Source organism: Neovison vison, chromosome 3 (assembly GCF_020171115.1).
Source record: "Neovison vison isolate M4711 chromosome 3, ASM_NN_V1, whole genome shotgun sequence".
In the NCBI taxonomy this organism is placed as follows: Eukaryota; Metazoa; Chordata; class Mammalia; order Carnivora; family Mustelidae; genus Neogale; species Neogale vison.
In genome coordinates, this window is record NC_058093.1 from 14,329,116 (window position 1) to 14,342,711 (window position 13,596).

Consider the following 13,596-nt stretch of genomic DNA (forward strand, 5'->3'; position numbering starts at 1 on the left):
CTTAGATTAATGATGAGGTTAAACATTTACTAGTGGCTTTTCTCCCCATGAAGTGCTTGTTAAAACTCTGCCATTTTAGTTGTTGTTGTTGTTGTTGTTTTAAAAATGTAGGGGTGCCTGGGTGGCTCAGTGGGTTAAGTCTCTGCCTTCAGCTCAGATCAGGATCTCAGGGTTCATGCATGGGAGCAAGCCCCGCGTTGGGCTCTCTGCTCGGAAGGGAGCCTGCTTCCCCCTCTCTCTGCCTGCCTCCCTGCCTGCTTGTGATCTCTCTCTCTCTCTGTCAAATAAATAAGTAAAATCTTTTAAAAACGTTTTTTAAATGTGTATTTCCCATTCATTTGTAGGAGTGGCTTATAACTCATATGTATTATGTACTTTACTGTGTCACATTGATTGCAATTATTTATTTGTTGTTTTCCTTTTAACTTTATTTATTGTATTAACCCTAACTTATTTGCATTAATATCAATTTGTAGGTTGTTGGTCTCACATTGGAGATCCCCAGGAGTGTCACTATGAAGAATGCGTAGTAACTACTACCCCTCCCTCAATTCAAAATGGTACATACCGTTTCTGCTGCTGTAGCACAGATTTGTGTAATGTCAACTTCACTGAGAATTTTCCACCTCCAGACACAACACCACTCAGTAAGTAGTTTAAGTAATTTACTTTCCTTGTTGTTAATTCTTTTCTCCAAAGATCCGCAAAATTTAAAAAAAATATAAAAACATCAGGTTTGGCAGAGGTTAAGAGAGAGTTCAAACAATATGAAACCATATCTAGTTAACACCTGAAATCCAAAAGAGGTGCACCGGGATTTCCAGGGTATCACAAGAGTACCAAATAAGTTTGAATCGAGATATGGTACTTTCCAGCCTCTGTGAAGCTATTCTTCCAACAGTACAAATATACATACATGTGTGGGTGCCTGGCTGGTTCATAGTTGATAGAGCATGCAACTCTTGATCACAGGGTCATGAGTTCAAACCACATTTTGGACATAGAGCTTACTTAAAAAAAAAAACCACAAAAACTTTTGGAGGCGCCTGGGTGGCTCAGTTGATTAAGCTGTCAACTTGATTTTGTCTCTGGTCATGAGATCAAGTCCTGCATCAGGGTCCACACTCAGTGTTGGATATGCTTGAGATTCTCTCTCTCCCTCCTCATTGCCCCTTCACCCGCTCACTTTCTCTTAGGTAAAGAAACTATTAAAAAAAAAAAAAACCCTCACATATTAAAAAAAAACAAAAACCTCACATATTTAAAAAAAAAACCCTCACACATAGAGTTATTCATTGCAGTATTATTTATAACTGTAAAACACTGGGAACTCTTAAATGTTCAGGAATAGATTAGTTAAAATATACTATGATATATACATATAATGGAGTACTAACTGTACATCTATAACAAAAAATAAGATCTCTCTGAATTTATATGGAGTGATTTCTGGAGATAATGTTAGGAGAATAAAAAGCATATAAATACTGTGTTGTCTCTTGTGTAAGACAGAAAACTTATCTTTACAAAAAGAAACAGGATAAACTGAAAAACAACTAAGTTGGTTACTTAATGGGATGGAGAGAAAGGAGTGGAATGAAAGAACTAATGTAAGGGTTTTACAAACACAGTGTTTTACTGTTTATACTACTTTGGGCAATATGGGATGTAAGAGATGGGAGGAGAATTGCAGACAAATACTGAACTCTTTCAAGTTTGTTTTCTAGTAGCCTGGACAAAGCAATTGTGAAACAATTGTAGATGTATAATAAGATTAAGAAATAAGTAAATGGTGTTGATGCTTTTGGGAGCCAGTGCTCTTACTGAGGAAATAGGCACATAAAATTATAGATGGAGGAATACAATAGAATACTGTATGAATAGATTATATAATTCAAGGTATGAGAATGGATTTATGATTTTAAAATATACATATGTATGTGTTACATGCATTGATATGTGGCCATGTATATATGTGTATGCATGTGTATATATTTGTATTTATGTGTGTAGTGTATACACACATCCCTATATATAAATATTTCTTAGCTCTATTTGTTGAAAAGGATAAGAAGCCATAAATAGCACCCCAGTAGCAGTAAACAAATGTAATACTCCGATTTAGATTCTAATACCACTCCCCCGCGAAAAGAAGTTGGGCTCCTTGGAAAAATGACCTACTCTAAGACTAGAGCAGAATAGGTGCAAGATAAGCCAGTAGTATCCTATAACACTAGAAAGTAAGGAAAAGAAGTGCCCCCAAATGCCGGGGGAGACTGGTCACAAGGAAATAGGATCCAGCTTGAAGAAATTCCTACTGTCTAAATTTGGGACAATTTGAGTGCTAAAGAAGTACAGTAACCAATTGTAAACCATTGGAGGGAAAATGAATTCATGAGTCAATGCTGATAGCAGAGAAGGAAGAAGAGAGAGTACTTGCTTATAGTAGAATGCCAGGTGCCAGCTGGTAGGTTTAGGGGAGTGGAGTTGGAAAATTATCCTTCTGTAGCCATCATGGTAAGGATTGGATCAGGCAGGAATAACCAAAACATCCTAAATCTAAGGGCATTTTGAATATGGAGCCAGTTTATTTGCATTATTATTTTTTAAAAAGATTTTATTTATTTATTTGACAGAGATGCAGCAAGAGAAAGGGAACACAAGCAGGGGGAGTGAGAGAGGGAGAAGCAGGCTTCTCCTGCAGGGAGCTGGATGCGGGGCTAGATCCTGGGACCCTGGGATCATGCCCTGAGCCGAAGGCAGATGCTTAATGACTGAGCCACTCAGGTGCCCTAGGATATTTGCATTATTTTAAAGTGTCTCCCACATATTGTAAGGGAAATATTAGTAATTATAAGTTGAGGATATTGGGTAACACCTTGATCAGGTAATTAAAATCAGCATCATTAATGAAGGGCAAGATGGACATCCAAGATACCCTGAGAAGGACACAGTATCACTAATGGATTACTGTATTTCATCCAAGAATGCATAATCAGAACTTATTCATGAGGGAACATCACACAAACCATGAACTAGGAGTGCTCTGTTATAAGAAGGGGATTTGTCAAAAATGCCAATGTCCTATAAAGCAAAGAGACTGTGGGAAAGATCTAGATAAAAAGGAGGCTAAAGAAACTTTACAACTAAGCCATGCCTAACTCTCCTATGCTGGATGTGAAAAATATGATAAAGGACATTGTTAGACCAATTGGCAAAAGAGATGAATAAGGAATTATTTCAATTTTAAATATACTGAAGCTGGTAACAGTACTACGGTTATATAAGAGAATATCCATATTCCTAGGAAATATACCAAGAAATGTTTAGAAATAAGGGACAATAATGTGTATGTGTGTATTAATTTCCCTGAGATGGTTCAAAAAAAGTATTTGCGTGTGTGGTGCGCACAGAACGAGAAAAGAATGGGGGGCGCCAGGGTAACTCAGTTGGTTAAGAGTCTGCCTTCAGCTTGGGTCATGATCTCAGGGTCCTGAGGGTGAGCCCCATGTCAGGCTCCCTGATCAGTTGGGGGAGTCTGCTTCTCCTTCTCCCTTCCCCTGCTTGTGCTCTCTCAGTCCCTCAAACAAAATCTTAAAAAAAAAAAAAAAAAAAAAAAAAGATAAAACAAGCAAATGGGGGTAAAATGGTAACAATAAGTGAAATTGGGTAAAGATGTATGGTTATTCTTTGTACTCTTCTCATTCTTAGAACTATTCTGAAAGTTTTATATTATTTCCAAATAAAAATTTAAAAATTTATCTTTTTGGAATATAGCACATTTCAAGAATTCTCTGTCAGGAGCTTTTATTAGTACATACTCAGATCTTTGGTTTGGGATGATTTCCTTTGACTTGTTGAAACACTAAACTGAAAGTAGTAGGATGTTTTTTCATATCTACTCAAGGCCATTAGCTTTTATCCTGAATTAGCTACATTTATTTTCCACAAAGAAGCAAACAAACAAAATAAGATTTCTAATTTCCACTTGTACATCTAGCTAGATGAAAGAGAAGTGAATTTGTGCATAAGTTCTCCTCAATATTTTTATAGCTACATTTCAGAATGTTACTGAGATTTTGGTCTACTATAATCTTTTTTTTTATTTTTTATTTTTTTTATAAACATATAATGTATTTTTATCCCCAGGGGTACAGGTCTGTGAATCACCAGGTTTACACACTTCACAGCACTTACCGTAGCACATACCCTCCCCAGTATCCATAACCCCACCCCCTTCTCCCGACCCCCCTCCCCTCATTAACCCTGTTTGTTTTGTGAGATTAAGAGTCACTTATGGTTTGTCTCCCTCCCGATCCCATCTTGTTTCATTTATACTTCTCCTACCCTCCGCAACCCCTCATGTTGTATCTCTACTTCCTCATATCAGGGAGATCATATGATAGCTGTCTTTCTCCGACTGACTTATTTCACTAAGCATGATACCCTCTAGTTCCATCCACATCATCACAAATGGCAAGATTTCATTTCTTTTGTTGGCTGCATAGTATTCCATTGTATATATATACTACATCTTCTTTTCTTTCCATAGTTTGGCTATTGTAGACATTGCTGCTATAAACATTCGGGTGCACGTGCCCTTTCAGATCACTACATTTGTATCTTTAGGGTAAATATCCAGTAGTGCAATTGCTGGGTCATAGGGTAGTTCTATTTTCAACATTTTGAGGAACCTCCATGCTGTTTTCCAGAGTGGTTGCACCAGCTTGCATTCCCACCAACAGAGTAGGAGAGTTCTCCTTTCTCCGCATCCTCGCCAGCATCTGTCATTTCCTGACTTGTTAATTGTAGCCATTCTGACTGGTGTGAGTTGATATCTCATTGTGGTTTTGATTTGTATTTCTGTGATGCCGAGTGATGTGGAGCACTTTTTCATGTGTCTATTGGCCATCTGGATGTCTTCTATGCAGAAATGTCTGTTCATGTCTTCTGCCCATTTCTTGATTGGATTATTTGTTCTTTGGGTGTTGAGTTTGCTAAGTTCTTTATAGATTTTGGACACTAGCCCTTTATCCGATATGTTGTTTGCAAATATTTTCTCCCATTTTCTCAGTTGTCTTTTGGTTTTGTTAACTGTTTCCTTTGCTGTGCAAAAGCCTTTGATCTTGATGAAATCCCAGTAGTTCATTTTTGCCCTTGCTTCCCTTGCCTTTGGCGATGTTCCTACTTCAGATCGCATAAATCTTTCGCCTTTTACTATAATCTTTTGAACCAAAAGCTGAAGTATTGCTAACGAGCAATCAGTTATGTTAGCCCAATAAAAAGGGAACGTGCTTTTTAAGTGAAGTGCTGTAATATGGGAGCATTGGCTCAATTTACTTCTTTTGTTCTAAACAAAGTAAGTGTATTTGAAGTTAGCAAACAAGATGAATATTGATTTTTGCATTAACCTCAAGAAAAATAGTTGTATTGAATGTCAGACATTTAGTCTATAAATGATAGGTGCTTGATCAAAATAAAAATAGTTTTAAAGTGTTGAAGTTTAAAGAAATTGATTAAAATATTAAGACGTCTGGGTGTCTCAGTTAGTTAAGCGTTTGACTCTTTTTTCACACTTCCTGATTTTTTAATTTAAATTTAAAAATTTTTTTTCAGTATTCCAAGATTCATTTTTTATGCACCACACCCAGTGCTCCATGCAATACGTGCCCTCCTTAATACCCACCACCAGGCACACCCAACCCGCCAACCTCCTCCCCTCTAAGGAATAACACCGAGAATATTGGGAGAAGGAGAAGAGAAGTGAGTTGGGGGGAAATCAGAGGGGGAGACAAACTATGAGAGACTGTGACTGTGAAGCGTCTGACTCTTGATTTGGGCACAGGTCATGATCTCGGGGTCATAACACAGAGCCGCATGTCAGGTTCTGCGCTTAGTGTGGAGTCTGCTCAAGAACTTTCCCTCTCCCTCTGCCCCTCCCCTGCTCTTGCTCTCTTTTTCTCTCTCTAAAATAAATAAAATCTTTTAAAAGTATGTGTATATATAAAATTAAGAAGCAGAACTTTTTGTTCTTGGTATACATCAATAGAAAGTCTGGTGATGGTGATTTTTCTCTCCTTTAAAATTTTCCATTATAAAAATACCACTTATTGAATATTTAACATACATATTTGTCAAAAACATTTATATATGTTTAAAATTTGCTAGAAATATGGTGCACACTTTTAAGTTATGGAGAAGTAGGATAGTGTATGTTGACTTGAAGAGGAAGGTTACATATTATTCTTATACTGTTGCATTATTTGAATCTTTAACCTGAGAATATAGTTGTGTATAATGTTTAAGAAAATATTAAGGGAATACCTGCTTATTAAATTCGAAAAGTAGAAAAATGAGATAAGTGGAAAGAAGAGAAATAACCTTTAATAAGTTCTATATCCAAATACAATCAGTGGGTTAGGCCGCTGCCTTCGGCTCGGGTCATGATCTCGGGGTCCTGGGATCAAGTTCCGCATCGGGCTCTCTGCTCAGCGGGGAGCCTGCTTCCTCCTCTCTCTCTCTCTGCTTGCCTCTCTGCCTACTTGTGATCTCTCTCTGTCAAATAAATAAATAAAAAGAAAATATTAAGGGAATACCTGCTTGTTAAATTCGAAAAGTAGAAAAATGAGATAAGTGGAAAGAAGAGAAATAACCTTTAATAAGTTCTATATCCAAATACAATCATTATTAACATTTTGGATATTTTTTCCTAGTCTCTCTTTAATTTTTGTATATTTTAAAACTTTGCTGAGATCATTTTGAAATATGATTTGGATTGGGTTTTCTTTTGGGGGGATTTTTTTGAGCAAGAGAGAGAGAAAGGTGAGTGGGCAGAGGAAGAGAGTGAGAATCTTAAATAGGTTCCACTCTCAGCACAGAGCACAGTGTGGGCCTTGAGATCATGACCTGAGCCAAAATCAAGAGTTGGATCCTTAACTGAGCTACCCGGGCCGCCCCTTGGATTATTTTTATTAGTGAGGTTCATGTGCTTTTTTTCTCTCTGTTTTGAGTTTCCTGTGTTCATTGCCTATCTGTAATATTCTTTTTCAATAATGAAGCTAATTAGCTTTGAGAAGAATGATTTAGAATAGTCTGAAATCACATCATTTCATCTCTTGTTAGTTTGTCTTGATACCATAGGGATGACAGGAGCTACATTTTAAATAGTAATTTAATATGCATTTGTAACATTAAAAAAAAATCTTTAAACCTTGGTTCTTCCTAAGGAAAGACCGTTAATATCTTTCATTAGAAGTTCAATGCTCATTTATAGTGCTAAATTATACATTAATCAAGGTGTCAAAAATAAAATGTTCATTACTCATTCTTCTGAGAACAGTGTTCACTGAAACAGTATCTCCAAACCTCTCATGATGTTTTTGTAATGACTGTTAAAGCTTTGCATTTGCATAATGTTTTATAATTTCAAAGTGCTGTCACATCTATAAACTCTTTGAAGATGTGTCCATAATATTTGAGTAGCTTACTATGCTAACTCAGATTGGTCGTTGAAGTGGTTGTCTTTCTCTAGCACATTTAGCTTGCAGTTTATCTTTTTCAAAACTTTTTACCTATTATTGTATAGACAATCAATGTCAGGTGTTAATATTTTGGGCCCACAACAACAAAAAAATTATTTCAAACTTACAAAAACTTCCATATACCTTTTACCACAGATTCACCAGTTATTAACATTTTGCTATGTTTGCTTTATTATTCTCCTCCATATATATACATATGCCAATCACTATTTTTTTTCTGAACCTTTTGCAAATAAGTTGCAGGCATCATGCCTAAATTTCCACATATTTTGTAATTGTCTTTGGCTCTTCTTCTACTAGATTCTCTCTCTCTTTTTTTTTTTTTAGATTTTATTTTTCCTTTATTTGGTAGAGAGCCTGTGAGAAAGTATGAGAGTGGGAGGGACAGAGGGATAAATAGACTTCCTGCTGAATGGGGAGCCTGATATGAGGCTCTATCTCAGGACCCTGGGATCATCACCTGAGCTAAAGACAGACAGTTAACCAACTGAGCCACCCAGGTGCCCCAACTAGATTCTTCAAAAAAATTTTTATTAAAGTATAGTTGACACACAGTGTTATGTTTTAGGTGCACAATACAGTGATTCAGTTATCTCTTTATACTATGCTGTGTTCACAAGTACAGCTACCATCTGTCACCATACAACAATATCATTGACTATATTCCCTATGCTGTACCTTTTATTCCCATGACTTAACCATTACATAACTGGAAAGCTGTATCTATCATTCTCCTTAACTCATTTTGGCCCATCTCCTTACTCCCTTTCCTCTGGCAACCATCAGTTCGTTCTCTGTATTTATAGGTCTGATTCTTTTGTTTATTCAATTGTTTTGTTTTTTTATTTTCCACATAAGAGTGAAATCATAAATATGATAGTTAGATACCTGAAGTAGGTGGCAGTGCCTTAACCATATGTGTATTGTCAAGCCTAAGGGCCTTTTACATCCTTGTCAAGGGTAGTGCTAACCTCTCCTTTCATACAACACTCTTCTACAAGATTCTAAAGTCTTTGGAGATAGGAACTTCTTAATGCTCCTTTGTCTCTGCAGTGACTAGTACAGTGTCAGGTATATAATGGTGGGAGTGCAATAAATGTTTGTTGAATGAATAATTTAATAAAAGGACATATGCTAATGTATAAACTAACATATTTTCAGATGCTTGAAGGGAGTAGATTTGTTGTCCTTTATAATCTGGCAAAAGTTGAAATCATTGGATTTACTCACTAATGTACAGGTATTTATTGAAAGCTGGTTGCTACATTCAATTTAAAAGGACAAATAGTTTATGGGATAACAAGTACAGACAAAAGTAGAACAATTATTAACTTCCTTATTTTAAATTCATTATGGTAAAGTAAAATGTTATAATTGTTCCCATTCTCCTTTTCATTCCTAAGAAGGAAGCATCAAATTGTAATTATAATTTTTTTAAGATTTTATTTATTTATCTGACAGAGAGAGAGAGAGATCACAAGTAGGCAGAGAGGCAGGCAGACAGAGAGGGGGAAGCAGGTTCCCTGCTGAGCAGAGAGCCCGATGTGGGGCTCGATCCCAGGACCCTGAGACCATGACCTGAGCCGAAGGCAGAGGCTTCACCCACTGAGCCACCCAGGCGCCCCTAATTTTAATTTTTTTAAAGGATTTATTTATTTGACAGAGAGATACAGCGAGAGAGGGAATATAAGAGGAGTGGGAGAGGGAGAAGCAGGTTTCCCACTGAGCAGGGAGCCCGATGTGGGGCTCCACCCCAGGACTCTAGGATCATGACCTGAGCCATGTAGATGCCTTGCAAATCTTAATTTTTAAAATAATGCAGGAATTTAGAAAATTTTCCCTAGGTAGATACTGTTACGTGATCTCATTTTCAGAAACCCTTACTCAAAAAGTACAATTGTAGCATATTTTAATACTGGTAAAGAAAATGATGCACAAGTAGATTATGGCTTTTTTAAAGGTTATGTTCTAGGGAAACAGCAGAAGGTACTTAATGTTCTCTTTAGCCTATTCATTTCTCTCTTGATTGTTTTCAGCTGAACAGTTTACTTCCTGACCTCAAACTATTCTTTGCTGTTACTGGAATTCTATCTTTCTCATGAATTGTACAGTTACACAATATCTAGAACCCTTTTACCTGCCTTCCTACCGCTATACCTCATACATTGAGTAGAGTTAGACCAGTGGCAATGAAGAAATATATGGAGGACTGAGAATAGCAAAAATAGGTCTCTTTCCACAGAAAAAGCTTGTTTGTTTTTTTTAATCAACCTCAGTTGAAGCTGAAGACCATGAGGTAGTTAGTGATAGAAATTAAAGCATATGATAGCAGTAGATCTTTAAGAATAATGTGAAAGGAGTTGCCAGGGAAAATATAACCAATCCATGACCATAAGTGTCTATCTGTAATTTTTTTGATCCACAGAGTCTTATATTATAATCATTTAAAAATTACCTTGATGTGGAGTTAGGGGAGTGAAGAAAGGTTATTCCACTTACCTTTAGTTCTTAAATTTTTTTTTTTTTTTTTGCAGGTTACAGATTTTGCTTAGTCTTATAAAACTGCCTTACATAGTTTTTTGGAGGCAATGAGATATCGTACAAATTAATGAAATCTGTGCAGACTTCTGGCTGTTTTACTAAAAAAATTCAGAATGAGAAGTCCACTGATGCTTTTGTTGAAACATAAATGAAATGTCTGTTTTAAAATATATGTCAGCAGTTTCATATTAATTTAGAAAAAAGTATGTGAGCATTATTAAACCCTAAAAATTAAAGTTCTGTTTGGACTGTAAATGACCATTGTTTCTAGTCAGTGTGGCCCCAGCTGTTTGTCTTCAGAAAAACAAAAACAAAAAACCTTTCCTCCAATTCCAGCATTGGAGGTAAAGTTTAAATGCTGTGCTCCTCCATTAGGAAGGATTATTACCATTTTTTTAAAAAGGGAAAGGAAAAAGAACTTCTGATATTTAGAAAATCCTTGTCAATTATTTTGCTGTAACCCGTGATCTGAGGTTCAGGTCTGAGGTTGCCATCAGAGGCCTGGAGCATGTGTTCAGCCAGAAGCTCCTTATGAGATAATTCCCCAAGAAAAAAAATTGGCTACAGATGAGATTATAGGGTATGTGGTTGATAACTCACATTCTAGATCTTTGTGCCTGATTTTTTTCAAAGAATTTTTCCTCTAGTTGTGAGTTTATGTTTCAGGGGTTTTTTTTGTTTTGTTTTGGTTTTTTGTTTTTTGGTTTTTTTGGTCTTTTTTCAGGGAGTAGGTACCATATTTGACTACTTCATTATATGGGAACCTTAAAAAATATAAGCCACTGAGTGTCTGATGGGAAGCAGGTGGTCCATAAATATTTTCAATAAATGGAACAAATAAATCTTTGAACTTCTAAAAAAAAAATAAGCCAATGGTAATGTACCTGTTCAGTACTTAATTATAGGCAGAACTGGCTCTAGACACATTTAGGAATTTTTACTTCTTTTCTTCCCTTGATATCTTATTTTCTGAGTCCCTATATTTTTTTCTTAGGAAACCCTTCCTCTGTTGTACCCAGTATGATAAGTTAACTTTTATAAGCACTGTCCTTTCTTGCCCCATCAACATATGGTGTTCTTACTTCTGTTTCTCTTCACATACTAGTGGTTTTTTCTTTTTTAAAAAATATTTATTTATTTATTTATCTTTTTGACAGAGATCACATGTAGGCAGAGAGGCAGGCAGAGAGAGAGAGGGAGAGGCAGGTTCCCTGCTGAGCCAGAGAGCCCGATGCGGGGCTCTATCCCAGGACCCTGGGATCATGACCTGAGCCGAAGGTAGAGGCTTTAACTCACTGAGCCACTCAGACACCCATTAGATATTTATTTAATGAGTTTTGCCTCGTAAAATACTTACAGTAAAATAAATAAATAAATAAAATACTTACAGTAAATATAAGATTCTTAGAGAATGTTATTCTGGGTGGGGTAAATGTAGTAATGAAATTTTAATTCACTTTATCTGGATTATAGACTTATTAGACTGAGCAGTCTCCTTACAATAAAAATATAAAGGGAATTTGGGCATTTAATGTGAAATCAAAACTAGCTAAATAATATTTTTCAAAATTCACTATGTGTCGGACATTGTTCTAAATGCTGTCTATGTATTCAGCTTTTACAGTTAATCGTTACAGAACCATATGAAATGATTACTGTTATATTCTTATTTTACATTGAGAACACTGAGGCACAGATACATAATTTAGCAAGTCACATAGTTAATAAGTGGTAGAGCCAAGATTCAAACTTAGGTGTTTTGGCTCCAGAGTATGTTATTAATTATTGCTTTTTATTGGTTTTAATCATTACTTTTTATAATCAGTTGTTATTAATCATTACTCTTATACCCCAACAGGGGGCCAGTTTATATATGTTAATTTATTCATTTGGAAGGAGAGAAAAGATTATTTTGAAAATACTTGATCACATTTCCTAAAATTTAAGAACTCCTCATAATTCTTTAACCATATCTGTGTACCACTGAGTATCATAAAATGTTTTCTATATTCACATGACATATTGCTTTATTACTTAATATTTTTCTTCAAATTATCTCATTAAAATTATATGTTCTTTAAAGGGAAACTTTCTATCACTACTGTAAATGGAAAGCCAATGTCGTAAGTAGAGCTAACATTAGAAATTATTTATTTAAAAATAAATAAAATGAAAACTAAACCATATATATATATTAGCTAACTAGATATTGTTGCCTGCCAAACTGTCTGAAATTTAAAGCTTACTTTCTCTGTGTTAAAAGAGAATAGCAAATAGAGATAATAGAGATTCATTGTCACCAAGCTGAGGTTTTCTTCTTTTGTAGCTAGACAAAAGATAGAAAACTAACACACTAACATAAGTCTATCTACCACCTAAAACCAGAAGTCTAACACTTTAGGAAAGTGAGCTATATTATTCTGAGTCTCTTCAAACCATAAGAGACTTTGCAGTACCCATTCTGTTTAAAAAGTAAATCAGTCTTTAAGTAAATCAATTTATATTTGTAATATTTTACTTTCTTATGCTTATTTGTTTATATGTTCCCAGTTTGAAACAAATGTATAATTATTGCAAGGTTTATTTATTTATTTTTTCAGATCTATACGTTTTATTCTATAAAAGTCATAACTCATTTTTATTTATTTTTATTTTTTATTTACATATAATGTATTATTAGCCCCAGGGGTACAGGTCTGTGAATTGTCAAGTTTACACACTTCACAGCACTTACCATAGCATATACCCTCCCCAAAGTGCAAGGTTTACTTTAAACAGTTTCTTGTTAAGATTTCTAGAATTAGTACAATTAACCTTCCTAACAATAAAGTAAACAAAGTAATTAAGACAGTAGAAAGGCAGACAAAAATTTGTCATTTTCTAAAAAATTAAATAGACCTAAGTCATTGTATTTGGTGTTGGAGGTTCTTGGGTAAAAATCAGTATAAAAATGTAAAGTGCTTTTATTTTCTTTAATTTACATCACTCATTAAGTTGATTGTTGGATCATATTGTTGAGAAAGATTGAATAAAGCTAAGTTTTCTAAAAAAAAAGAAAGAAATCACATTCTAATTTATGCTGCGCTGTTAAGATTAGAAATTCTAACTTCAGTGTCTGGCAGCAAATGTCTTTATCTAACACCAAGCTAGAAAATAGAAAAGAAAGCCTACATTCAAAGAAACTGACATATGGCTTAGGGCCACAGATAAGTTTTTAGCTGCTGTGAATTTATGATGGTTTTTCAGTTTTTACTGCTTCTATGACAGCATTAAAGTGATTGAATAGATACAAAAATGGAAATATGGGTGGCCAGAAGTTTTTGCTTAGTACTTGATGAAGCATTTTAGCAAGAGACAAAGTATGTTGTTCTTTTTTACACGTATTAAAAATATTAGGGGTTCCTGGGTGGCTCAGTGGGTTAAGCTTCTGCCTTCGGCTGAGGTCATGATCTCAGGGTCCTGGGATCAAGCCCCTCAGGGTCCTGTGATCGAGCTTCCCCCAGCCCTGCCTGCT

At 35.4% G+C, this 13,596-nt stretch overlaps 1 protein-coding gene and 1 non-coding gene across 2 annotated transcripts in view; one reads left to right on the forward strand and one right to left on the reverse strand.

Moving 5' to 3' along the window:
* Nucleotides 1–13,596, forward strand: part of BMPR2 (bone morphogenetic protein receptor type 2) — a 211,954-nt gene that overhangs the window by 114,844 nt on the left and 83,514 nt on the right. Inside the window, exon 3 of the mRNA XM_044241330.1 lies at nt 477–647. Coding sequence (XP_044097265.1) covers nt 477–647 — 171 coding nt within the window. The remainder of the gene's footprint in view (nt 1–476; nt 648–13,596) is intronic.
* On the reverse strand, nt 8,410–8,531 carry LOC122903902. The gene has a single exon (XR_006384104.1). It is a non-coding gene; the product is annotated as a U6atac minor spliceosomal RNA (small nuclear RNA).